Source organism: Rhinolophus sinicus, linkage group LG18, assembly GCF_036562045.2.
Source record: "Rhinolophus sinicus isolate RSC01 linkage group LG18, ASM3656204v1, whole genome shotgun sequence".
Classification (NCBI taxonomy): Eukaryota; Metazoa; Chordata; class Mammalia; order Chiroptera; family Rhinolophidae; genus Rhinolophus; species Rhinolophus sinicus.
In genome coordinates, this window is record NC_133767.1 from 16,973,527 (window position 1) to 16,997,576 (window position 24,050).

The 24,050-nt window shown below is 54.3% G+C and overlaps 1 protein-coding gene across 2 annotated transcripts in view; it reads right to left on the reverse strand.

Annotated features, from left to right (window-relative positions):
* Positions 1–13,497: 13,497 nt before the first annotated feature.
* XPO6 (exportin 6) overlaps positions 13,498–24,050 on the reverse strand; it is a 100,028-nt gene continuing 89,475 nt past the window's right edge. For both annotated transcript variants that reach the window (XM_019754694.2, XM_074322979.1), the window contains 7 exons: positions 21,853–22,008; positions 20,697–20,811; positions 20,380–20,551; positions 18,674–18,835; positions 16,834–16,932; positions 16,494–16,724; positions 13,498–14,165 (listed from right to left, as the gene is read on the reverse strand). In XM_019754694.2, the coding sequence (XP_019610253.2) occupies positions 14,064–14,165; positions 16,494–16,724; positions 16,834–16,932; positions 18,674–18,835; positions 20,380–20,551; positions 20,697–20,811; positions 21,853–22,008 (1,037 nt within the window). In that variant the 3' untranslated portion in view covers positions 13,498–14,063. The remainder of the gene's footprint in view (positions 14,166–16,493; positions 16,725–16,833; positions 16,933–18,673; positions 18,836–20,379; positions 20,552–20,696; positions 20,812–21,852; positions 22,009–24,050) is intronic.

Sequence of the window (24,050 nt, forward strand, 5' to 3'; positions counted from 1 at the left end):
TCAGGAACTGTGAATATGCTTTGAAGAGACATGACCCAAATGCCTTTTGCTTTGGACTTGGGCTGCGACAAAGACATTTGCTAGCTTCTGGGCTCCTAAGTCACTTCCTGTTTCCTAAACCTTCCAAACAGAGCCGGGGAAAGCATCCCAGCCTCCGGGACCCTCTAATTATCACAAGGGATTAGCCAGTTTCCAATTATCGGAAGTTTTTAAAACATTCACTCCCAAGGTATCTAAGCCTAATACCCACTTTGCTGCCTGGTTAAGATGCCACTCCAGGGTTTGGATGAAAGCCAACATCCAGGTGACGCTGTTTATGAGGCTCCTGGCTGCAAAGGGCCAGTGTTCCCAGGGGAGGAAGGGGCCCTGGAGCTCTGTGCAAAGAAGTGCCCGGGGGGTGGGTTCTCCAGAAGAGAAAGGAACCACCTTCATTACCTCTGCACATTCTTTGAAACTGTCTTAGCTTTTCCAACTCTTCAAGAAGCATTCAATGGGCCCCAGCTGTGTGCCAGGGTGAACAAGACGAACCAGGTCCATGCCTTTAGGGGGCGTACATTCTGGAAAAGGAGACAATATAAACCCGGAGACAGCCAACCGATTCGATAATTGCAGATGGTGACATGCCACGAAGGAAAGGAAACGGGATGTGAGAGGGACCAACGAGGGCTGGCTGAGGAGGGGTGTTTGAGCTGGAAACAGTTAGGAGAGGTCCCAGATGGAGGGTGGAAGTCTGGACTTTTTAATCCTGGCTCTGCCATTTCTGGGCCAACCCTCCCTCTCAGAGCCTCTGTTTTCTCATCTGTAACTCGGGGACACCACATGGGCTAAGTGTCCTGACCATGGACAGAGTTTTCCGCACGTGTCCTCCATCCCATCCCTCTCAACCCTCATGGGGTTAGTTGCTTCCATTTTGCAGACGAGGAAACTGAGGCTGCTTGGAGAGGTTCCATCAGTGGCCCAGCCCCACGCCTGTTGGAAGAAGAGCCACTTAGAGGGAAGTGGCTCGGAGAGCTGGGGGCTGGGGAGAGCGCCTATCCCGTGGCCTTGAACGCTGGCCCAGGAGCTCTGATCTGACACCCTCAGCGATGGGGTTCCAGAGATCACCTTGGGGCAGCAGAAGCATGACACGCTCGGGGTTGTTTCTGGAAGGTCACCCAGTGGGCCGGCAGGGTGAGTGGATGGGAGGTGTCTTGGAGCTGTGTTAGGAGGCTCATGACGTGGTCCAGGAGAAGGGCCCCCAAATACCCAGCTGTGTTCACAGAACACGAGGCCCCCAGCATGCAAGCACTTCTGTTCGAAAGTGTCCTCAGGAAACACAGCAATATGGTCACCAGCAAATTTGCCTTGGCTCTGACATCCAACAGAGCTTCAGGTGGCGCGCTGGCCTCACACGGGTCCCCACCATCAGTTATGATGTCCTCTGAGTGACCGGCCAGGAAAAATCTCCGTGGGATGAAGCACTCGTGACTCAGGATGAGAAAGCCACTCAAGTCAGAATCTGTGAATGTTGACTTGCCATCAACTGCATGGCAGGCACTTTGGCCAAAGGGACGTAATGGGACTCTGATGGAATTCCCACTAGCTCAGCTGGAGAAACTGAGGCTCCGGCAGCAGCAGGGCAGGGGCCGGGTCTCTCCCACCATGGGACGACCGACCGAGGTGAAGCCCGACAGCTCAGAATGACCCTGAACGTCACTGACTCACTCCCCTCCTTGTTCCCAACACTCAGTGGGATTCATCTCAATTTCCGTGGCCTGAGGGTGGTTTGTTTTACTCCAGTCCTGAGGAGGGATGACGGAGAAAGCTGGGGAGAAAACAGACATTTTAAGGTGCCTTCTGGACCAGAGCTTCTTCCAGCTTTTTCCAAGCGGTTGTTTGCTTCCCTCTGCTGCCCCCTAGGGGCTGAGAGCGGCGCTGCGCGCGGGTCTTGCTTCCTTCCCTGGACTAGGGAGAAAGCCCCGCCCTCCCCACCCACCCACCCACCCACTCACCCACCCACCCACCCACTGGAGAAGCTAAGAAGAGCCACCAGAGACCTGAGGGAGAATCACTTAGAATCCTCTAAGTGATTCCGAGCAGAGGTCTCCAACTAGGTATAAATATTTATAAATTACATAAGATGCACAAATATATTAGGAATACATACAGCATATATGAAAACGAGAAATGTTTAAAGGATGACACATAAAGATTAAAGAAACACTACTTTTCAATTTTTTTCTTTTATTTACTAACAGTATAACAGACCTTTTGGCTTTCATGTAAACATTCGTAATATTTTTTTAATGTTTACTGCTAGCAATGCAACTGCATGTGCCTTTTAAAAATTATTTTCCAAAAGCATGTTAACACACTGCGCTGGAATGATTCAAGAGTCTGGTTCTAGCAGGGTTATTTGCATACTTGATGTGAGTGGCTGTTAGAGCCATAAACAACGCTGAAATTTGGATTTATACAAAGATGTATAAATCCAAATGGGTAAGTGCCTCGTGGGCCGTGCTTTCTCAGGACCAATATTCATCTTTGAGTCCCATTCACCAAAGAGGGAGCTGTTTTTTGGTGAAGTTTGGCTAGTACAGTTCAATAACACAGGTGTGAACTGCACTGGTGCACTTATCGGCCCATTTCTTTCACTAAATACCTGTACTGTTTTCGATTCCTCAGATGTGGAAGGCTGACTGCATGCATTGTACCATTTTATATAGGGGACTTGAGTATCTGCAGATTTTGGTGTCCAGGGGGGTCCTGGAACCAACCCCCCACGGATACCGAGGGACAACTTAAGTGTGGGGCAGTCCAAATTTACCTGCGAATTTTTGACAGTTCGGCAGTTTGCACCTGTAACCCTCACGTTGTTCAAAGGTTGACCGTATCTGTCTATCTTTCTTGATATCCATCATTCAGTCTTGCAAAGCAAGAGGATTGGTATTCGTATGTTTCTAACAAATGGATTCAAAACCACCTAAAACTTTTGGAGATTTTGAAATCGGTTGGAATTTTCTGTTTTCAAGTTCTTAAAGTGTGCACACTTGGAGAGTTTTTAAAGAAAAGACACTTTCATTGCTTTTTGGCAATAAAAGCCTATAACAATGGAAACATTTCTAAACATCTGCTTTCAAAATGCTCTTTCCAACACATTAGTTTCTCTCCAAAAGCAGTTACATTCTCACACATTGTTTAAAAATCACTTTCCTCTTGAAGGAACAGATTAGGTGCTTTGTCTGGGGGAGGACAAATCGCTGATAGTCATGTGTCACCCCAGAAGAGGTCACTGAATATGGCACTTGTCTTTTTCACAAAAGAAAAACGAGACATCTTCAGGCACAGCAGCTGTTTTAAGCCACTTTCAAGGTCACTCCCCATCTCATAACAAAGTATCATTGAAGAATCTTCTCTGTAAAGGTCTTGTTTTTAGTGGTAATAATATAAAGAATAAATATAATCATAGAAAATATTGATTCTGCTTCAGGCGCTATACAAGGTCTGACAATTAAGTTCGTGAACTCATCCTGGAAAAAGTGCTCCATACCTCATTGCTGAATATCATTACGGTCACCTTCGAAGGACTCTCCTTGGGAAGCTATGCACCAATGTCAGTGCCTAGTCCACCCTTCAAAGCAATTCTGGAACTCTTTTTCTGGAATGGCCATCACAGCTGTCGTCATATTACCCTTGATGTCCTGAATGTCATCAGTATGTCTTCCTTTCAATATTTGCTTTATCTTTGGGTAAAGAAAGAAGTCATTGGGGGCCAGACCAGGTGAGTAGGGAGGGTGTTCCAACACAGTTATTTGTTTCCTGGCTAAAAACTCCCTCACAGACAGTGCCGTGTGAGCTGGTGCATTGTCGTGATGCAAGAGCTGTGAATTGTTGGCAAAAGTTCAAGTTGCAACTTTTTCATGCAGCCTTTTCAGCACTTCCAAATAGTCAACTTGGTTAACTGTTTGTCCAGGTGGCACAAATTCATAATGAATAATCCCTCTGATATCAAAAAAGTTTAGCATTGTTGCCGCAAGTTCACGAACTTAATTGTCAGACCTCATATAAGCAGGCTCACATGTATTAACTCGTTACCTCCAGAGATAACCCATGAAGCAGGAATGATTCTAGTTCTCTTTGACAGATGAGGAAACCGAGGCACAGAAATGGCAGAACTGGGAGAGGTCAACCAGCAAGCATTTTGGGGACATTATTGTTGTAACTATGACAGATGATACTATCAATAGGGAGACTGTTGATGGGACACCGAGGTGGGGCGGGGGGGCAGGGGGGTCCCAGTGTGAGAACATGACTTTCTAACCTGGGAGCCAGAGCTCCCCCACCACTCAGAAGACTTATGAGCTTCTAGCAGACTTGAGGCCAGGCCTGTGGTTTTGGCAGAGGCACAAGGGACGCCCCAGTCCCATAGGGATGGATGGTGAGGGACAGAGCTGGGCAGAAAAGTGTGAATCTCGCCTGAGCTGAGCATGGCTATACCTTCCCTCAGGTTCATGATCAAGACGCCTCTTCTGGAGCCCCTTGTCTGCACCACACAACCTGTTAACCAGTGTAGACATACACACACACACACACCTGCCTGACACTCCTTTTATTATTGCTTTAGTCTCCCAAATAAAGCAAAGAGAAAGACTACCTGCTAAGAGCCATGCCTATTGCCCAAAACTTTACACACGACCTCATTGACTCCTTGTAACAGCCTTGTAAGACAGGTGCCTTTCTATCCCCATGTTACAGATGAGAAAACTGAGGCTGAAAGACAGATGCCCGGGCCAAGTTCAATGGCAGAGCTGGGGTTCAACCCCGGGCGTGTGGCTCCAATTCCAGGGGCCCAGGTACCTGCCCTGGAAGCCGGACCTCGGGAAGGGGTCTCCCCAGGGACCCTCCGCGTGCTCAGCCCATTCGGTACGGTGGGAGTTTTTTTTTTAACCAGAAAAGAAATCTATTGAATTAAAAGAGGTTTCCATGAACACAGGTGATGTCAGAGAAACACGGAGAATCAGAAACAGGAGTGGGCCGTATTCCCCTTTGGCCTCCCCCGGAGTGAGATGAGCCAAGCCCTGGGCTCAAACCACGGGGAGGCATGGGGCTTCCTCCTTGGCTTAAGGGGGAGAGGCACTCGGAATCGAATCGAAAACCGAGGTTTGAAAACAACCAGACCTGAGTCTGCTACCTAAACAAGACCATTCCAGCAACAGAACGGGACCAGAAGCCATGGAACCTGGCCGGGCTGGCATAAGGCGTGGCCTGCAGCTGTGGGCAATTCTGTGGGTCATAAAAGTAATCATGACAATAGCAGCGCCCACATACAGTGCTTCCTGCACCCCAGCCAGTCCCAGGGCTTTAGTTTAGGAACTCTTTTCATCGTAATGCCAACCCTATGACATTGTATTATTACACGATAATATTATCTCCATTTGAAAGATGAGGAAACTGAGGCAGAGAGGGTCAGACACTTGCCCAAGGTCACACAGCAAGAGGCAAGGAGCCAGGATGTGACCCCAAGCCGTGGGAACTCTGAGTCTGTAGCTATGCTATCTCCTTATTTTTTGAGAAAGGAAACCATTTCATGCTTATAGTCCAGTGAGTTAAATGTCCCCAATAAACCAGTCACTTAGTAGGTGCTCAAGAAATGTTACCTCTCTGGCCTTTTCCTGCCACTGGTGGGGGTTCTCAGAGGCATGGTGAGAAGGATGGAGCCGAGCCTGGATCCTAGCTTCTAACCCTGGCTCTGACCCCGCTCGCACATCTGGCAGGTTCCCCACACTGTCCTGAGCTGTGACACAAGGGCACTGGGCTTGGCTGTGATCAGAGGCTGTGGCCACACCTCCTCGGCAGGTCATGCATTCTCTGCCTCCTCAAACAGTTCCTGCTCTCCCAGGTGGGTCTCAGATGGGTGTGTGTACATGCTCGCACATGTGTGGGCATGTGCATGCGTGTGTGTGAACAGTCACTGGCTGTGTCTCAAGGGTGGCAGCCAGTAGGACAGGCAGATCTGGAGGCAGGAGGGGCCCCAGGGAAGCCCCACGGTCCACCGGCCCCCAGGCCTGCCCAGACCACCCCGGGATCCCAGAGTGAGCCCTGGGGGGCAGGGGCGCTCAGAGCAGACCTGGGCTCGAGCTCCTGCTCTATCGTGACGCAGACAAGTCTCGGGTTCTCTCTGAGCTTTCAGCTGAACCCCAGTCGCTCCTGAGTGCAGAGGTCGGCAGAAACTGGGCCTCTGGCACGATGGGTTACGTACAGCCCGGAAAACACTGATTATTGAGCAACCACGCGACCCAGGCTTGAAGCCGAATAGGCTACAGGCTCATGTCACTGGTCCTCCACCCTGGGAGGAACGCCTACAAATTCCACTTTAGGGACAAGTGCTGAGGAGCAGAGCCTAAGCGATGGGCGTGGGGTCACACAGCAGGGCTGACTGACGTGTGCTGAGAAGCATGACAGCGAGAAACCAGCCTACGGATGAATGTCGCATGCCTTTGAAATATTACATCGAATTCTGACTTAGTGTGTTTGGGGGTTGTTTTTTCCATTTCCCCCCTCTTATTGAGGTGTGACTGACGTAGTGTGGTGTTTGTGTTGAAGGACTTTGGGGTGCGGCGAGGGGTTGGCCCTATGCGTTCCCCAGTGTTTGGTCTGGCCCTGCAGTTACTGGAAGCCATTGCATGTGTCCTTGAAACCGATCGGCCGAGTCTGCCTGTCACGACCCAGGCCTCCTCAGCAACGTCCTCCAACCTCCCAGAACCCACTATCTGGCTGCCTCGGCAGGTCCAGAGGGGCTGGAGCGGGGAGAGAGAAGAGAGGGCAGGGTCCCTGGAAGGCCCAGGCCAGCCCCGTTGAACCGCTACCCCCTGAGCTGGAGGGCGCTTCGGGATCCAGAATACTTGTGTGGTCCTCTAGACACAGGGCGCACATGCCTTCGTGTCTGGGGAACTCGGATGAGTGCAGCTCCCCGGCATACAGTGCAGTCCTCATATCCCAGCCTCCCTTTCGCCGTCAGATGTGCCCACCTAGGATTCCAGGGTGAGGGAGAGGAAAGCTTCTTCCTGGAGCAGGAGGCAGAGCGTGGCTGGTGGAGGATGTGGGGATTCGAGAGGCCGGCCCTGATTAAAGCTTCCCTCGGCAGCCTGCTGTTCGGACCAAGCCCTCTGGGCAGCACTGAAGGGTGAGAGACGACTGGATGGGAAGGGAAGTCCCGTGGTTCTCCCTGACTTGGGCAGTCGGCATGGCTCCTGACCCCTCAAGGATGCAAGTCCAGCACTGATCCCAAAACTCTGTCCCTGGGAGGCTGCAGGGAGCTGGTGAGCAGGAGAGGACAGAGGGGGAGAGAAAGACAGAGCGTGAGGAGAGGAAAGGGGACCGCTACCTGTCACCACACCCAAGCTGCTGGACGGCAGGCTGGCCAGCAAGTGCCAGCCCCCTCGGGAGCCACGTGGTCCAGAGGCCTTCCCATGGGCAGCAGCCAGCGTGATGCCCAAGGACTGACCAGCAGGACAGTGGGCGCTGGCTCTGGCTCTGACGTCACCTCTCGTTGCCAGCTCGCTTTTCTATGGCCATGGTCTCTCTAGAGTTATCTAGAAGAGCAATGGTAGCCGGACCCCTGGGGGTGGTTGAGGGTGGTCAGGAAAGCCCTATACCCCGGGGCCCGAGGGGACTGGAGGGAGGCCAGCCTGGTCCCCCGGGTGGAGGGAAGCTGAGATCAGTTATGGAAATAGATTTATTGGGTGTGCACATTCGAGTAGGGTCAGAGTACAGAGCACCACCCTGACACGCACACACATGGACACACACCCTAGCACGAGTCATGTAATGTAAAGCACACGGCACACAGAGGACCCTCCCTCCTCTCGCCGAGCCCGTGATCAGTATGCACCACAGAGCAGGCCCCTGGTAAATGCCTGGTGATGGACTAACGATTTAGTAGGTGACTGAGGGCGGGTCAGACATGCGTCGCCATATTCAGGGAACTGTACACAGTGGGCCTGTAAGTCCACAGCCCGGCCACAGAGAAACCCCAAGGAGCCTACACTTGGGAGCTGGTTGGAGTGCCCGAGCCTCCCCAAGTCACCTGAAAACTGGCTTCTGCAAAGAGCTCTCCAAGCCCCCAGGAGAAGCAGCCCAGCTGGACGTGCAGCCCTACTGTGCACCAGGAAGGGGGCCTGCCTCTCACAGGCTGGCTCCAGTCTCTGGGAAGAGACAGGGCCCTGAAACGGACAAGGATGGGACAGGAGAGACACGGCACATCTGGGGCCCACAGAGACCCAGACTCCAAGCTCTCAGCTTCCTGTTCCCGGCCAGCTCAGGCTCTGGGGCTCCCCCCGCGGCTCTACCCACAAACAGGCCCATCAAGAAGCAGAAAACAGCACGGGGGCCACTGCCTCCAGCCAGGGACAGAGCAGAATGTGGAGTCCTACTGACCTGGTTGGAATCCCTGCTCTGCTAGTTTCCAGCTGTGTGACCTTGGACAAGCCACATAACCCATCTGGGCCTCACAGTCCTTCAGGTTCAGTGGGAGCAGTGACAAATGTCCTGTCTCCCTGACTCATCAGAACAGGGGCCTAGCAGTGGCTGCCATGGGCACAGAAGGGGCTTCCCAGACCCGTCGGCATGCTAAGGGTACCCCGGGGCGGAGAGGCGGGCACCGTGAGCACTGGCACGGCAGGAAGAATGCTCAGACCGAAAAGTGGGCCCCAGCTTTGCCAGCAACTTGCTGTGTGGCCTTGGGCAAGTCACTTTCCCTCTCTGAGTCTCGAGCACGTCACCCTGTAAGCATTTGCTCTGGGTGAGTGGAAGCCTGCAGAAGGCAAACGGGGCTGCATGTGGGAGGCCTGTCTCCTGCTACAGCAGGAAAGGGGGAATCCATTTTTGGAAATGCCACAATACAGATCAATACTGTAATAAAAGCCCCCAGAGCTTCCTGGGGGCTCCTGGCCCCTCCGAGGCAGGCTGGGCGAGGGGAAGACTGAGATGCCTCACACATCCTTCCGAGTCTGAATCGCTTCTACTCCAGTGCCCTTCAGAGGCTGGAAGCAAGGTTACTGCGTCTCCCGGGAGCTCAGGATCCAGCAAGGTGCAGGGGACAGGCAGGCAGGGGAGAGGAGGCCAGGGGAGAGACAGGCTGGGGGAAGGCGGGCAGGGGCAGGCGGCAGCCTCTGGGCCTCAGGCTCCACCTCTGCAAAATGGGGCTTAAGCCGTCCTCCAGCTCCCAGAACAACGGTATCTGACTTGGCTTGTCAGGGAGAAGCTGCAGCTCTGGGCGTTCCCAGGCTCAGCCCCCGCCCCCCACTAGCTCTGACACCAATGTGGGCCGGAGACAAGTCCCGGTCACTTGCCACAATGCTCTGCAGGCTGCTCCTACCTCATTGGCCCCTCGGGCTTAGGCTGAAACAGCCATAGACAGCTGGGGTCCCCAGGGGCCGTGGGACCTACCAAGAGGCCTAAGTGGGCAGAACCCTGCCACACAGGTGACATGGCCTTATTCCCACTGAGACAGGTGTATGGATGGGTCCGCATGCAAATGCAAGGAAAGGCCCAGAAGCATCCACTGAGACGTTATTAAACGACTTCAGAGTTTGCTCTTCTGTCTTATCTGCAAAGAACATGCATTATTTCTATCATAAAGAGGAGGGGGAGAAAGCTAAGCTTCTTTTTAAATCTACCTGTTGGCAAAATGTCCCCGTGTCAGGCCTGCGGAGTTTCTGGATGTTGTATTTAAATAATTCACTTTCGACCCTCCGAGCCCCAGGGCTGACCCTCAGCTCTGGCCGGGAAGAGCTCCTATGCCCGTCGTCAGAATCCCTGGGCCCACAGCCACCTCTGGCCGGCACCACACAAGGCTCCCGGCCCGGCCCCGGGGGTCTGCCATGAACCCCATCACCCCAACCCCAAGGCCTGAGCCAGTTAACTAACACGGCTTCTGAAGGCTGTTCCAATGACGCAGGCAGGGAGCGTGGAAAAGGGGGTCCTTGGGCTGAAGAAATAAATCCTTCACTGAAGAGCCATTCACTCCAGAGCTTTTCCCAAAGGAGCCCTACAAGGCACGGCCTGGCGTTCTGAGCAGACACCAAGGACGTGGCTTCCAAACGTTCCCAATTCGTCAGGAGACGCCTGGGTGTGACTCCAGGCCTCCTCCTGGGAGGAAAAGCCCGTTTGGATTGATCGGGCACATTCTCACACACTCACATCTGGGCAGCTGCTTTGGGCCCAGCCCTACACCAAGCTCTAGGGACATAGACCAATCCCTAGCCTTCAGTTCTCACTTTGGCGGGAACACCACAGGCGCGTGACAAGGGGACACAGGTGCCAGGAGGCTATGAGGAAGGTCCTCACTGTCAAGGGCAGTTCAGGGGAGCGTCAGAGGGGGAGGGGCAGAGGAGGGGGAGGGGCAGAGGAGGGGAAGGGGGGGCCAGGGACGCCCTCGGCTCCCTCAGAGCTGGTCCACAGACAACCCAAAGGGGTCAAACCCCATTCACCAAGACGCTCGTGGCACGGAGGGAAACACGGCCCATCGTCTGTCCGTCCGTCCGTCCGGGGACCAGTTCAGAGTGGATGAGCCAGGTTGCGGGCTCTGAACCAGAAAGGAAGGACCAGACACTCGTCTCCTCCCATCGCTGGTGACGCGAGCCTCTCAGCCTGGCACTTCCCCGTCCAGGCAGGGGGACCAGACGTGCCAGCTTATCCCAGTTGTCCCAGAATTACTGCTGACACCAGTCTCTCTTTACTTAACACATCCTAGTTTTGGGGGGAAAAATCACTCTACCCGTTTCCCCATTGAAGCTTCAGAACAATCTTCAGACGTGTCCAGGTAATTGCAGCCTGCCGGCCAGGCCAGCACAACACGCTGTCACACCCGAGTCGCCACCTTTGCCCCCGGCTTGCCCACTGCCTCCAGTTACCTGCACTGCAGCAGCCCCTCATCACCCACCCACTTCCCCTCCTTAGCTTCTTCTATAACCCTCCATCCACTTCCAGGACTCCCAACCCCCATCACAGCCCTTGGCACAAACTGCCACCAGCCTGTCTGCCTGCCTCTCCCCACCAGTCTGGGGGTTCCTTTCAGGCACAGGCTGTGTCATTAATCTCCGAGTCCTTCACCTGCCGGCCAGCACCTGGCTTCCAGAGGCACTCAATAAATAATGTCTGTTAAGTTAATGAACTGCCGTGGATCGTGGCTGCTGTCAAAGCCCAGGGAGCCAGCTAGAACTATGAGCTCCGTTCCCTTCCTGGTCCCAGCACGCTGCAGAAATGGTTAGGGCCCCCCACTGACCGGCCAGGGGCCCTGGGCCTCAGAGTCCCCAAGAGTAACAGAACCTGTCGGTGGTCTCAACAGAGCCTTGCAGCTCGGACGTTCTGCAACCCTGAAGTCTGGACTTCCATCCTTCTTCAGATTAGAAATCGGGCCCAGAAATATCTACCACGAGCCTCAAAAACCCTCTGACCCGGAAACATCACAGGTAGGAGCTGAACCTACGAAAATTATCACCACCCCAAGATTTACACACAAGGACGGTCACCAGAGCAGCGTTTGAAATGAAGGAAAACTGTAAACAAAGCTGGGTACATCCCCTACGATGAAACCGCCACGGGCCATAGGAAATCAGGTTTTCGTATTTAATAACATGAGGAAACAGTCGCAACACGTTAGGTGAATAAAAAGGAGACCACAGTAACAGCTCGATTGCACACAAAAAACTGAAAAAGGAAAAGCAAAATCATACACATTTGCACACACAGGGAAATGTGGAAAGAAAATTCACCCAAAATATTAACAGTGGTTTTCTCTGGGCAGTGGGATTGCGTTCGTGGGAAACTGGTGGGATTAGATTAGGTGAGTGCACTTTATGTAGTTTTCACATGTTCTTCTACAAACACAGTCAGGAGGAAAAAACAGCTGTTAAAAGTCAACCCTCTGTTGCCTAAGGCCAATGGTAGGTAGTGGGGAAATGCTGAAAACTGGGGAGGCTCACGTTTCATCAGAGCCGTTCCCACGGCCGTGTCGTTGGCAGATGTAACTGATATAAACCTGAGGAAAAGCAAGACGTGGGCCCAGAATGGAGTCAGGACGGTCTTCTCACACTCCAGGTGGCCAGGAGAGCAGCCCGCCTGGCCGAAACGCCCGCCATCGTCCATTCTCCATCCCCTTCCTATGAATGCAAAGACAATTTTGGGATTTGTCAACGGCCCGAGAACCCGTCCAGCTGCACCCACACTTTTCCAGGCCTGAGTGGGGCACGGCAGACAGAGCAGTCCATCGGAGGTCTGTCTGACCTCCCTCCGAGGCAAGGGGACCGTTTCGTAGGTCACCCAGCCTCCGTTTGCACACCTCCAAGGACTGGGAGCTCACTACCACCCACAGGCAGGCCATTCCCATCAGTGTGGGATCAAAACCTCCCATCCCAGCCTTACTCCCCTCGGCCTTTCCTCTAGCACTCCAAGTCCTGTCTGAGGGTGGGGCCCACAGGCGACAAAGCCCATCCCCTCACCCCGTCCACCTCTAGCCATTCAACTGGTCCTTTCTTCATCTCAGGCACAGCAAGCGAGGCGGTATTTATAGCTCAGGAATAATCGCATGTTAATTCCTTTCTGCAGATTAGCGGCTGGAGTTTCAATTCCCTCCTCCCTGAACTCTGAAGTGGGGAGGCTGTGACTGACACGAAGCAAGGGGCTGCAACACACATACACACGCACGCACATGCACACGCGAGGCTCAAACCCAGCCCAGAGCCCCATCCCCAAAGTGATTCTCACCAAGACGTCAGGAGGAGAAGCCATCAGCCCCCAACTCCCTTCCTCTCTGGTTCTCCATCAAACCATGGGCCACCCTCCCTCTTCCAGTTACCCCCCCACACTCACTTTCAGGTGAGCAAACCTCTTCCTGCCAGGTATGGGGTCCATATGAGAATCTACCGCATCCTGCCTGTCCTGTCACTGTGACACCTGAAGCAGGAGCTGACCTGTTGTCCCAGGAACTTCGAGGACAGGTGCCATTTCCACTCACCAATGGCTGAGCAAGGCCCCACTCCCCACCTCTCACACAGCCATACGCCCCCTCCACGCCCTCCCCGTCCCACCACTATTCTCAGACAGTCCATTAGGAGGCGACCACCTCCCTTCAGTCCACTGAGGGACAGTGTCTGGGTGTCCCAGGAAGGGACCCGTTCTCTGGGTGGTGGAGAAACGAAGCCCACACTTTGAGGAGCAGGGGCAGCCCCTGGACCCCACATTCACCTCCCCAACTAGGCTATCAGAGAGACCAAACTCCCTGCTCTCTGAATTTCAGAAATGGGGACGGGACCCTGTGTCATCACCGGCTTAAAAGATGTCATCCAGAGGGTGGGAGGCAGGCGACCCTACGAGCTGGAGCCCTCTGACGCCCTCCCTCCCTGGGCGCACACACCGGCCCCTCCCTCACTGCCCCGCTCCCCCCAGCCCAGGACGGTCCCCTCCCCTGCATGCCGGCCCTGAAGAAGCTCTGAGCGGAAAGAAGCTCCCTAACCAGTGTTTATATAACAACAACATAAGCATTTTATTTTTTCATTAAGCTTTTTAGTTTCTTAGTATCACAATGGAATGATGAGAAAACAAGAACAAAAAAACCCCCACGAGTCTGCAAATCTCTAACACAAAGCAGAGACTTCAAGGCAATGGGGGGGGGGGGGCTTGACAGAAGTGCCAAACAGTTCCTACTTCACGTTTCTCTTCAGCCAGCTGGGCCGGGATGGGGGGTTGGGGGGTGGAATGGTGAGAAGGTGGCACTGTCACAAGCTGTCCTTGGCATTTGTCTCGTGACTGACACACGAAGGATTTGCACGTCCCACCCACAGGACTTGCCAGGGCCTCACGGGTACCTGGCCACACGACCCTCCGTCTGCCCCAAACGCCCTGGGCACCCCAATGAGTGCTAAGACACCCCCTGAGGCCAGTTCTGGGTACAGGAGGAGCGTGGAGGAGGGTTGAGGGCGTGAGGATCCAGGGAGTGGCCACCACTGTCCCGGAGTCACCTGGCAGGAGGTGAGCTGGTGCAGTGGCAGCGGCAGCATCGGTCCTTCGGGCGCCGGCGGCCCCGCCTAGAGCTTCACGGTGCCGGGGGGCAGGCTGTCGTTGCAGAGTCGGTAGTAACGCAGGTCGTTCACCAGCCTGTGCACGTTCTGGGTGAACGAGGGCAGGTCCTGGACGGGAGGGGCACAGCTAAGCCCCCGGCACCCTGTCACCCGCCCACCACCCCAGTCACCCACCTGGCACCCCGAGTCACCTACCCGCCACCCCAGCACTTGAGTCACCCATCTGCCATCCTTACCACCCCGAGTCACCCACCCACCATCCCCGAGTCACCCACCCACCATCCCCGAGTCACCCACCCACCACCCCCGAGTCACCCACCCGCCACCAGCACAGCGCTCCCCCACCCCCCGAGTGTGACCAGGGACCTGCGAACATCTCCCACGCCTGACGCGCAGCTCATACCCCTTCCCACATGTGTGAGCACAGGCGCCGTAGGGGAAAGAACGCAGCTCGCACCTGCCCGTGTGCGTCCAGGCCACCTCCGCCCAGAACTCATCCCTCATGCCGGTCGTCCCCAGCGTGTGCCCGGGCCACCTCCACCCGGGGACTCCCAGCTTGCGTGTCGTCCCCACACACGCCTGCTGCATGGGGTCTGCTAGCACCACCACTCTAAGGGTGAAGATGGTGAAGCAGAGGTCGTGGAGCTCGCCCCGGTTACGAGACAGGAGGGAAGGAGGTGAGCACGCGTGTGGCTGCAGTGTGCGTCTCTCCTTCCCCACGGCCAGCCGAGCCATGTCCTCTGGGCAGCCCACGTGACAGTCATGCTGACAGCAGCCCACAGACTACATGGAGGGAGCCCCTCGCAGCTGGAACCCCAAAGCCCCAGGCAGCACCAGGAGACCGCCGGCCCAAGGCCCGCGTTCTTATCCTTCATTTGGGGTTACTGGGCGCCCGACTGTAGGGCCACCTGCGGAGTCGCACATCACAGCTCTCTGACTGGCTGGGAGCGCCAACGCGATGGCTTCTAAAAGCCCAGTGATGGGGGAGGCTCAGCAAACAGCTCTCCTCTGCCCCCACCACCTGGCTACCCTCCACTCCTCTCCAAACGGCAGCACAAAGCGCACCAGCGCCCAGAAGGCCCCCAGAAGCTGCCGCTTCCCAGCCCAGCCGGCAGGTCAGCGCGTCCTCCGGGGCCACCAGAGCGGCCTGCTTACTGCGCTGCTGGTGGAGCCACAGCCCCAGGCCCGACCTGCTCCGGGCGCCCCAGGGGCCTGCCGCCCTTTGGGGCCTGGGTTCACCTGAGAAACGGGGTAACAACAGGACCCACTGAGGCATGGCTGCCAGGCTTCCCAGCAAGACGCCTGGGAGGCAGCAGCATGTGGCTCCCAAATGCCGAACCTAAACTCCCTGGTGGGACACGCGACACACGACATGCGACCACGCTTCTGTACGTTTAGTAAGCCCCCCAGGTGCTCTGATGCATGACTAGACCGGAGACCACGGCTTTCAGTCAAGACGCTAACTGATAACGACATCAGTAGAAACTGATCATTAAATATTAGGACCTGGCCTCTAGTAAAAAAAAATACCCAAGTGGCTGAAGTGAACTTCAAGAAGCTCAAGAGAGACCAAGGTAAGAGCCAGGAAAGAAAGATTCCAAGACAAAGGAAAGCAGGAGCCGAGCCTAAGGAAAACGTGCCCCGACACCCAGCTCAGGAGACAAGCAGGAGAAAGTCTGCTCCAGCACCAGCCCCCGTGATCTGGGGACGAAGCGAAGGGGTGGGCGGGCCACACGGGGGACGCGGGCGGAAGAGGTTCTGTTTCCTCAAATGCGAGGCGCTGACGGCCGAAAACGACTTCTCCCGCAGGGGAGCCCGTCGACGGACCGGCACGCAGCGGATCTAACAGCTACAAGAAGGAGGCCCCAGGAGAGGAAACGCAAGGCGCCGCGGGGCCGACACCCAGCGTCAGGGCTGTCACCCCAGCTCTCACCCAAGGCACGGAAAAGGAGGGGACAGCTCACCAGACCTTCCCCGGGAGGGCAGGTGGCAAGAGGGTGAGTACTGCGGGGTCCTCGCCAGACCTGGAAGCAGGTCGGGCCCCTCTAGCCGGGCGGGGGTGGTCGGGGAGGAGCCAGGGTCCATGTCTAAGCCTGGGGCCCCAAGAAGCAGCTCTGAACACCCATCTTCGCAGCCCATGACCATAGGAACCAGCGGCGCAGCCCCATGTGCTCAGCGGGGGACAGTGACTGAGAAGCTGAGAACACAGCTGGGCTGCCGGGGCCCAAACGGGGGCCCAGCGGCTGAGATGGAGAACTTGGTGCTGCTGAAGCCCAAATGGGGCCAGCACGGACCCTGCATCCAGGAGCTGCACGCGCGGCCCGGGGCTGCCAGGGGCACAGCCCACACGCGGAGGCAGCCCGGCCCCTCGCTGAGCAGGGCCGGGCGTGGGGGCCCACAGCCGTCCTCCCGTTAGCCTGGCCGCTCGCGCCTCACCCGGTCCATCTTGAAATTCCGGCCCAGGACGTTCTTCTGGTTGGCGTCCACGCCGTCGCAGCTGCTGAGGAACTCAGGCAGGAAGGCTGCGAAGAAGCCGTCGAAGTCCACGGAGGCCATGTTGTACACGGCGATGCCGATCTCCTCCTGCAGGAGGTCGTGCGACCGGTGCACCAGCACCTGCAGCAGCACGTTCACGAACTGGAACAGCATGGTGGTCCGGAAGGGCTTCTGCACAGACAGCGGGTGTGATGGCTGCGGCCGCGCAGGGCGCCGGGGCCGCTTCCCACGCGCAGGGGGCAGGGAGCCCGGGGAAGGATGCCTTCTGACGGGCTCTTACCTTGTGGTACAGCTTCTGCTTGGTGTTCAGAGTCTCCAAGTAGAACAGATTTTGTTTAAACAAGTGGATGTCAGGCTGAAGAAAGGACTGTCCAAAGGCCTGTCCAAGGAAGGGAGACCACCACCTATGAGCAGCACTGAGACCGGCCCCCTGTGCCGGAAGCGCCCCCACGCCACAATGGCTCCTTCCACCACGGCGGGGCCACGGGTCACCGTCCAGAGGCTTCGGCCTGTCGGGCACACCTGTGGACCCCCGCCCCCCGTAACCTTGGCTCCTAAGGCCTCCCCACTGGGCCTCACTTCCTCTCTTGGTCTCACCCCGCACCTTTTGTTATAAAACTCTAGACCCCTCCACGGGACGTGTCTCTGAAGCAAGAAGCTGACGACTCTAGTCAAAAACACCGCAGCTTCCCCTCAAGCCGACCACCTGCACCCCCTCAGCTGCCCGCTCCCTGGCGTCCCAGGCCTCATAAGCCAAATCCGCAGCAGCTCCTTCACAGCTGGCTGCCTCTGCCTTGGCGCTAAGCAATAGCAAGTTTTTTAAACTGCTTTGCAATTTCTGGGCTGTAAAAGTTATTCGTTCAAGGGCAAAAAGACCCCCCACACACATCAGAAAAACCCAAACAGAGCTGTGCCCCGACAGGCGGTGGGAGGAGCGGAGGAGGCCCTCAGAATGGAAACCTGGGGTGTGCAGGGCAACCCCTCCAACAAGCTGGTGGCCCCTCTGCCGTTCCGTCCTGGGCTCCTGAGCTACAAGAAGGGTCTCAAGACCCCTGCGGCCGTGACAGCATCTCCATGCTGCCTGGTGGTTCTCATTCACTTCTGTTTTGAACGTCGGCTTACTGAAGCATAACACAGTAAGTCACCCTTCACGATGGAATTCTGACCCCCACAGCAGCTCACCTACCGCCCTCCCCATCAGGACTCAGACACACACACCTGCAGCTCCTCCGGAAGTTCCCGCACCCCCCGCACCCCATGGTCAGGGCTCCCCGCGCCCTAGGCCACCCCTGTTCATTTCCCATCCCTGCAGGACTGCCTCTTCCAGAAGGTACATAATGGAGTATGTGTGCGCATGTGTGTGTTGGTGGGGCGCTGAAGGGAAGACACCTTCTTGCTTTCCCGTGAGGAAAAACATGCTCTAAAGAAAACAAAAAGGAAACCTACTTCCACCTGAAGTTAAAACACAAAAGTCACATAGCTGTGTGCAGGACACGCAGGGCCCCTGGAAGGGGACACGGACGGACGCCCTGAGGAGGGGAGGCCGGCCCAGTCCTCCCTGGCACGGCGGGGCCCGCCCCACCGGGCAGCTCTGACGGGAGCGGACTCACAGGGCAGCGCCCCGCCCAGCGCGGCACAGACAGAAGTCTCTCTTCAAACGCAGCTCACGCCCCCCCACCTCCTGCCCCAGACACTCCTGTTCAGTTCACTTCCAGTTAGAGGGGCCCGGTGACTGGCAGGCAGTGTCCTTGCACTTGGGGACACAGTCTCTAGGGCAGAGGGGCGGACATCTCTCCAACATGTGCACGTGCCAGGTGTTCTGTGCGCTCATTTCCCCGCACGACCCCGTGAAGTCGGCAGTCTGAGCCCCAGCCGCTGATGGAGACCCTGAGGTCCCAGGAAGTCACTCAGCTCCGCGGAACTGGGAGGGAGGCTGAGCTCCGGCTCTAAGGCTGCAGGGCTTCGGAGACTGGCCCTGTCGCAGTGGCCACTTTAAGAAAAAAGGGCCCATGTGCCCAAGAAGCAAACCAAGGACGACAGTCGGCCGACCGTGGCGGTGTCCCGACCGCGGCGCCTGGCACTGGCTCCGCGGGCACCCCCAGCTCTGCCACGCTTGGTACCTGCATGATGGCGCTGAACTGAGGCTCGTTCTCCATGGGCTCCTCGGCGAGGCCCCTCTGGACGCTGGCCAGCACGGTGGACTTGAAGAAGTACCTCCAGTTGTGATGGAGCGTCCGGAAGAGGAGCTCAAACAGCTCGGCCTTCACGTCAGGGGAGGGGCGCTGGGGACACACACAGGCCTTCAGACCTTCCCTGCCTGCAGCGCGGGAGCCCCTCAGCGCCGGGCCCAGAGCGACACAGGCCGGGGCGCAGCGTCCCACCCCACCCCACTCCTGTCCTGTCGGCCCCCATGGCAGCAGCTCACACCACGAGCACATCGGTAGAGACCAGCCACATCTGAGACATTTGCCTGGGTCAGCACCAGGGGCCCTTTTTCTGAGGGAAGCACTCAGCTTCTCAAGCTAAGAAGGGGCTACTAAATGGAAAAACAATTAGGAATATGGATTTTCTGTTCAGAAAGCAGCTGAATTCACCGGCCACTTCATCAGGGTCTGCTGCCCCTTTTCCAGGATAAACAATGCTGTCCCGCTAACCTTGTGATCTTATGCGACCCTTGAGGCGTAAAGCACATCTGCCTCTATAGAAAGGGAGTGGAAAGAGCACTTAGGAGCCACAGACAGACTCGTCTGAGGGCGTCCGGGAGGAGGCGGTGTGCAGCGCTAACCACTCTCTTCTACCGGCAGCTGCCGTTCTGGGATGAGGAGGGAAGAGGGGAGCAGGCTCAGCATTATTTTCTAATTTGACCAAAAATCTCCAAATCACTGGAAAATATGACAGGTCACATTATTCCAGATGTCTCTGTAGAATTCAAAATTATAAGCCCAGATATTTAATTCAGCCTGATTAAGATGAAACGGGACCTGAAGGCACAAGCTGCCACGGCTGAATCCTTCCAGGGCCCACGTTTTAATGATGCAAAGCAACGGGGCTCACTTAGGCCTCGGTGCGGGCACTTAGAAGGCTGGCTCTTACTTGCATGACTACTACATACAATGGAGCTAAGTCTACACAGTGGTACCTCAGTTTTCGAACGTCTCCGTTGACGAACATTTCAGTTTACGAACGCTATAAATTTTATGGATCTGTGGTATCATTAGACAGTAAAATTCATGCTAAACTTGCAGTTTTAGGGGTTGGTTTGAAAGGTCTGGAACAGATTCATCCAGTTTGCATTACTTTCTATGGGGAAACCGCACCTCGGTTTTCGAACGTTTCAGAACGCGAACGGTCTTCCGGAAGGGATTGCGTTTGAAAACCGAGGCACCACTGTACTTATTCTGGCTCTTGTCAAGCTGAGTGTCCGTCTGTTTTCTAAGAACAAAGAGTTTTCCTGTAAGAAGGAAAGCTGTGACTCATTCCAAGAACTTGCCTTGTCACCTTGAGGTCAAGGATTTTCTTAGTAGGACAGGACACCTGTTAAAATGTTTGCTACAGAAAACCACATATTCACCTAAAGTTATACACTTCGCCTTGGGAGACGGATCTGATCTACCCGCCAACCTTGTAACAATTCCCCTGCCTGCTCACACTGGACTAGTTTAACTGACTCAACCAACATGAAAATACTGATCCAAGCTAAAGGCCTTCTTTCTTGGAAAACAATCATTTACAAGGAAACTGAAACAACCAACTGGCTTTAAAACACAAACCACGTCCCTTGACATTTCAACCTGTCCCCGCCCAGTCGACGGGCGCCGCCTCCTACCTCGGCGATGATGGGGTACACCTGCTCCATGCACAGGGAGACGATACTGGGCAGGAAGGGCTTGAACACCTGGCCGGGCTCCTGGACCACCACCTGCAGGATCTTCAGGAACTTCTCGACCACCCGGCAGCCGGTGCTGCCCTCGTGGAGGATGCTCTCAGCCAGCTGTTCTCTGCAGACGAGAGAAACCACACGAGAGTAGCCAAGGACAGGTTTCCCTGGGGCGAGCAAAGAGCCGCGGCCTCTGCAGCCAGGCCCCCTTCACTCCTCCTCACTGGGACTCTGAACACCAGGGACAGACAGCAGCGGGAGGTTACCTGGTAAACATATTGAGGAACGTCTGTATGATCTGCTCAGTGAAAGGCACACCCATCTGTACTCTAAGGCCTCGGAACAAAGTGAGGAAAAAGCTCAGCATCTCATCAGTCACATCTAAACAAAGGGACAAAGCAAAGGCTCAGGCGCGCGCACACAGGAACAGAATCCCTGTCCGACGGACTGCCTCCTGCCATCGGCACTGCCGTCTCTAGGCTTCCTGCTGGAAGTAACGTCCCAGCACCATGGGAGCTGGGGGTGGAAGTGGAAAATGATTAGGGGCCCACTGAGAAACCAGCTCGGGGACGGCGAGCCTCTGCCCGGCACCGCACCTTGGGAAACGAAGCCCCCCTCCCGGCCCGGACTCAGCGATGCTCAGTTTTCACTGCAGGTGGATCATTTTGTGAGCACATGATGGAACTAGTCAATGGGTCAGCACCCCAGTGCTTTAGCCATTTCTCTCTCTGACCAATAATCCCTGCAGCTGGGATTAAATCAGGGTTAAGTGGCTAAAAGTGGATCGTGAAGGTATATTCAGATTGTATAGCCCTGGTCCATTAAATGCATTAACTGCAGAAAATATTGACTACATTTAATGTGGTTCTATTTCCAGATCTAAACAACCATCTTGTATAGCATGTTTTGGCTCTAGCCACACAAACTCTGCTTACATGAGGCAATCAGTGCATTCTGGCTGGCTGAGAAGCTCCCGATATTCTTCTCATAAGACTAACAAGACGACGACTGCAAATGACTCAGGAGAGCCAGGCACGTGCCTCCAGGAAGCCAGCGACAGTGACAGAGTGGGGTGAGGGGAACCATCTCAGCAAAATCCCCCTTGTCGTGGAAGTGAATGAGCAGCACTTATGGAAAGTTCTTTCCTCGCCTGTGTACTGCCCCCATTCCTCCCACCACGTACGCCCCATTCTGGAGAAGGCGAAGCCTTAAAATGAAAATGAGGACACAGGTGTGAGGCCCGTACGAAGGCTCCAGGGGGCCCTGGCCCAGGCCCCACAGAACCCTCCCTGCCCTTGGCCGTCAGCGTCAAGGCCGGCCCGGCCCTGTGCCTCGGTGGGCTCCGCAGAGCTAAGCAGTCTCTCTGACCCTCGCCAGCACCCTGCACCCCACCCGAGAGGCCTGCCTGCCGCCAGCGCCTACCTGACTGATGAATAAAAGCTGGGAAGAGGGCCAGGGAGACCTGAACGGATTCCTGCAGTGAGTGGTAGCAGATCTGGCGGGACTTGGTAGATTCCCCGGAGACGTTCTCCACGATATCTTCCAAGACACTGAGTGTCTGGTGGATGATCACTTTGGCTGCAAATCAAGAGGAAGCTGCAGGTCATGACTTGTCTGAGGACACAGCAGAGTAACAGAGAGCACGAGGGAAGTGGAAGAAACCTGCACAGGTACTCAGAGGACAGTAACAGACGTCTTGCCAAAGGAATCCCCAGTCTCTTGACTGAGTTCTCTCTCTCTCTCTCTGTATCTCTATTTCTATATCCTTTTCTTTCTTTCATTTTTTTCCTTTTTACCATTAGGACTCGTTGCCTGCTCAGCTTTTCCCCCCTCTAGTCTGCTTCTATCCACCAGAAACAAGTCCACAGAGAAGACGAAATGTACCCTCAGGTTAGGTGCCTTGGACTTAATCAAGACTCTAAAATGGTGAACTGACTGGTGAGAAAATAAGTGTCGTAAGATAATTACCACAGGCAAGAATGGATACATGCAGGTCAAACACTCCCCTTCAACTCCAAATATGACTCTGCCTGGTAATCCACACAGCACCTCCTGTGCACACTGTGAAAATACTGCGAAGCCCTGAAGGGAGAAATTTCACACACGTACCGCTCGGTGCAGCCTGCGTGACCCGCAGAAAGAAGATAAGAACTATTTTGACAAGGGAGGTGATTTTTCACATAGGAACTTCGTCTCCTGCTTTTAAGAAAAAGAAGGAGGCTCCCTCCCTGCCCCAACAAGGACGCACTAACCACCACTTGCAGCCAATGGGAAACTGCCACAACCTCCAACTCTTGTTCTCCAACAAACTTCGGTTCAAAACATCCTCCCCAGTTTCCTCCTAAAACCAAATAAAAGCTTCCCTTCCCTTTGTCTTTCCAGACATGCCTGTAGCTTGCTACAAATTGCTTGTCCCAAACTGCAATTCTCTGCTATTCCCAAAGAAACCCATTTTGCTGGTAAAATAAGTGGCTATTTTATTTTTGAGGTTGACATTATGTGGTGTCAGAAGTGGGATCCAAAGGAGACGGCCCTGAGCAGCTAGTGAGGGCCCCACCTGAGCGGCGTGTGCTCTCCACTCCCAGGAGAGCTCCCTCTCCATTCGGTCTGGTCTATCTGTGCGGTGCCGAGCTCCCTCCCTTTGGCTGAGCCCTCCGACTTCATCTGGGATCTATTGAAAGGCGTTATCCTTTCGGTTTGCATGGAGACATGCCCTTCCTGGTGAGTACTCTTTCTGTTTGGAATTGCAATGGCCATTCTGGGGACCCTTTGTTTTAAGTAAGTCCATCTTAAGGGGTAGAGTACCCTTAAAAGAGATAACTCCAAACCTCTCAGAGACAATGAAATGTATCCTTTGGTTGATATGCAGAAGCTTCAAAATGATAAAATAACTCCAGAAACAGCTCTAAAAAGGATCCTTACAGCATGCAAATTTGAAAAAATCTTTACTATGAAACTTTGGCCATTTGAGCAGGAAACCTTAACTTACTCCGTATCTGCCAGAAACACAATGTGGATCCAACTATTTTCTTTTGAGTTTTATGCCTGAGACATGGCTGATATTTTAAAAAATCTGTGTCTATTTGTATGTCTATATATGTATGTGATATTTTTCTACCTTCAGATGGTATTACCAAAATTGATTAGTAAAGAGCTCTATTTAATGGGCTTTAAAAAATTAAGCATTTATATAAATTAAGCATACTCTCAGAAACATATCAGAAAATAACCCAAATGAATTTCAGGGAAAATACTCAATATTCACGTTAGTGCCAGGTTGTCGGTTTAATTAAAATACGCATGGCTTTAGAATTATTAGTGTAATACTTTTATGCTATCTAGGTTTACTGAAAATCAAATAAGTTCATATTATCTCAGTTACAAAATTTGTCAGCAAGGAAATAACTTAAGATGATGGTTAGCTGTGTAATGTCTAATCCAAGCATAACTGTTAAAAACAATTTAAATAAATGCAAATAAGATCAAACTTTATACTAAGTTAAACTAAATAACAGATATTCACTGAATATCTAAATCATTTCCAAATAAAATAAACAATGAATGCTAAACATAAATTTATCCACTTTTGGCACTTTGAGTTTTATATAAAAAATGTTGAT